This window comes from Pollachius pollachius (assembly GCF_949987615.1).
Source record: "Pollachius pollachius genome assembly, chromosome: 3".
NCBI lineage: Eukaryota > Metazoa > Chordata > Actinopteri > Gadiformes > Gadidae > Pollachius > Pollachius pollachius.
Genome location: NC_136936.1, coordinates 38,355,276 through 38,357,559, shown reverse-complemented (window position 1 = coordinate 38,357,559; position 2,284 = coordinate 38,355,276). Strand labels below are relative to the sequence as shown.

The following is a 2,284-nucleotide window of genomic DNA, read 5'->3' as shown; positions in this document are numbered from 1 at the left end:
AGTGGCTCCAATGCGCATTCTATCGTAGTGGATGTGAACCAACACGCGAAGAGAGGGTAAATACTGACGCGGAGAACATTTTATTTCTTTCGGATTATTACGTACCTTCTGTATTTGATCGATTTGGGTTAAGATAATATCTTTGAGAAGAGAAAGAAAAGCAGCCTCGCCTGTTCGCATCATAGCGACCGTGTGCGCACCTGCCCAACATATTTAGAAATCACTTTTTTTTCCTGTTGTTGGCAAACTTTAACAACCGGGTGAATGTATAGCATGATGATGGAAACTGACCTCCACTCCCCCGGACCCCAAACTAACACGTCCACGGGGCAGACGGGGTCGAACAGTGGGTCTAAAGCCAACCAGGACCGGGTGAAGAGACCGATGAACGCGTTCATGGTTTGGTCCCGCGGTCAGCGGAGAAAGATGGCCCAGGAAAACCCCAAAATGCACAACTCTGAGATCAGCAAGAGACTGGGCGCCGAGTGGAAGGTGATGTCCGAGGCTGAAAAGCGTCCGTTCATCGATGAGGCGAAGCGGTTGCGCGCCATGCACATGAAGGAGCATCCGGATTACAAGTACCGGCCTAGACGGAAGACCAAAACTCTGCTGAAAAAGGACAAGTATTCCCTAGCCGGTGGACTGCTTTCTGGAGCCGGGGGCGCCGGTGGAGTTGGTTTAGGGGTCGGCATGGGTTCATCCGGGGTCGGGCAGAGGTTAGAGAGCCCTGGGGGCCACGGAGGCTCCGCTAGCTCTGGTTATGCACACATGAACGGCTGGGCTAACGGTGCGTACTCTGGGCAGGTCGCTGCGGCCGCGGCGGCGGCGGCGATGATGCAAGAGGCTCAGCTCGCCTACAGCCAGCACCCGGGGAGCAGCGCTCACCACCACCACCACGCACACCACCACCACTCGCACAACCCCCAGCCGATGCACCGCTACGACATGACGACCCTGCAATACAGCCCCATCTCGAACTCTCAGGGCTACATGAGCGCCTCTCCGTCCGGCTACGGGGGGATCGCCTACACGCAGCACCAGAGCTCTGGCGTCTCCTCTTCGGCTGCCATGGGGACGTTAGGGTCGCTGGTGAAGTCGGAGCCGAGCGTAAGCCCTCCTGTCAGCACACACTCACGGGGTCCTTGCCCCGGAGACTTGAGAGAGATGATAAGCATGTATTTACCGACCGGAGAGCCGGGGGAGCCGTCAGTGCAAAGTAGACTCCACGCCTTGCCGCAGCATTACCAGAGCGCGACGGCTGGAGTCAACGGGACGGTCCCGCTCACACACATTTAGAGCCGACAGAAAGATAACATAAGAGTAATCATTGAGAAAAAAAAACTGCAAACAGATAACACATAACCAAATATTTACCTCTTTTCTAAATCATCCCGGTCCCAGAACTACCTGCATTTTGTACAGAATGTTTATGATAATGTAAATGAAGGGAACATAGCATATTCGTCTGGGCTTTTTTTGAACAGCCACCAGTGGAATTATATAACGAAGATAATGTTCAAATATTGGTTATTGTGAAATCATTTTTGTCCATTACTTAACACAGTCTTAGTCGAGGGCTATGCCAAGTTTAAGCGGATATTTGGTTAAAATGTCTCATAAATTGGGGGTTCTTGTAAGTTATTGAAAATGAAAAAAGCTGTGTCATAATCATAAAAAGTGCTTTAAATGATATATGAAAACCGCATTCCTTACACATTTGTTGTTCATTTGCAGAAGCCTATGTCTATTAATTATCAAATCCTTTCTTTTTATTGTAATAACATAATTATTGTAAATTGTGAATAATTTTAATATTTCAAAAACTGACGGGCGACTGCTGTTGTAATTTAAGTGCTTTTCTGCAAGTGAAAGGCCCTGATATTGCAATGAAGAAAAATTGAATAAATTTCACAGATTTTGCTTTGATTCTTAAAATCCCGGACTTAGATTGGTTGTTTTTACTACATTGTCATCAAATCATGTTGACTTCGGTTCTTTAGACCATTTTTTTGAATTTGCTCACAGCCAGCTAGAACACACTATATGTTTCCAAAATATTGGCTAATTGTTTCTGCGTAATCGTGCGTAAACGAGCGAGTCAGTCGACCACAGACAATATTCCATCTATAGCCTAAGGTGATGCTTGTTCTTTAAGTGTGTAAGAACTTAAATAGACTAGTTTCAGATTAGATATGGCTTGATTGTGGCATGTGTATGCGTGCGTAATGTATACTTGCTATACGCGCGAGCATGTGTGTTTGTGTTTGTGTGTGTGCGTTAGTGT

General features: G+C 47.2%; 1 protein-coding gene across 1 annotated transcript; it reads left to right on the top strand.

Moving 5' to 3' along the window:
• Positions 1-264: 264 nt before the first annotated feature.
• Positions 265-1,296, top strand: sox1a (SRY-box transcription factor 1a; the record flags this gene model as incomplete). The annotated part of the gene is made up of 1 exon (XM_079731471.1): positions 265-1,296. One exon carries the CDS (start codon positions 265-267, stop codon positions 1,294-1,296), a length of 1,032 nt encoding a protein of 343 aa, XP_079587597.1.
• Positions 1,297-2,284: the final 988 nt, after the last annotated feature.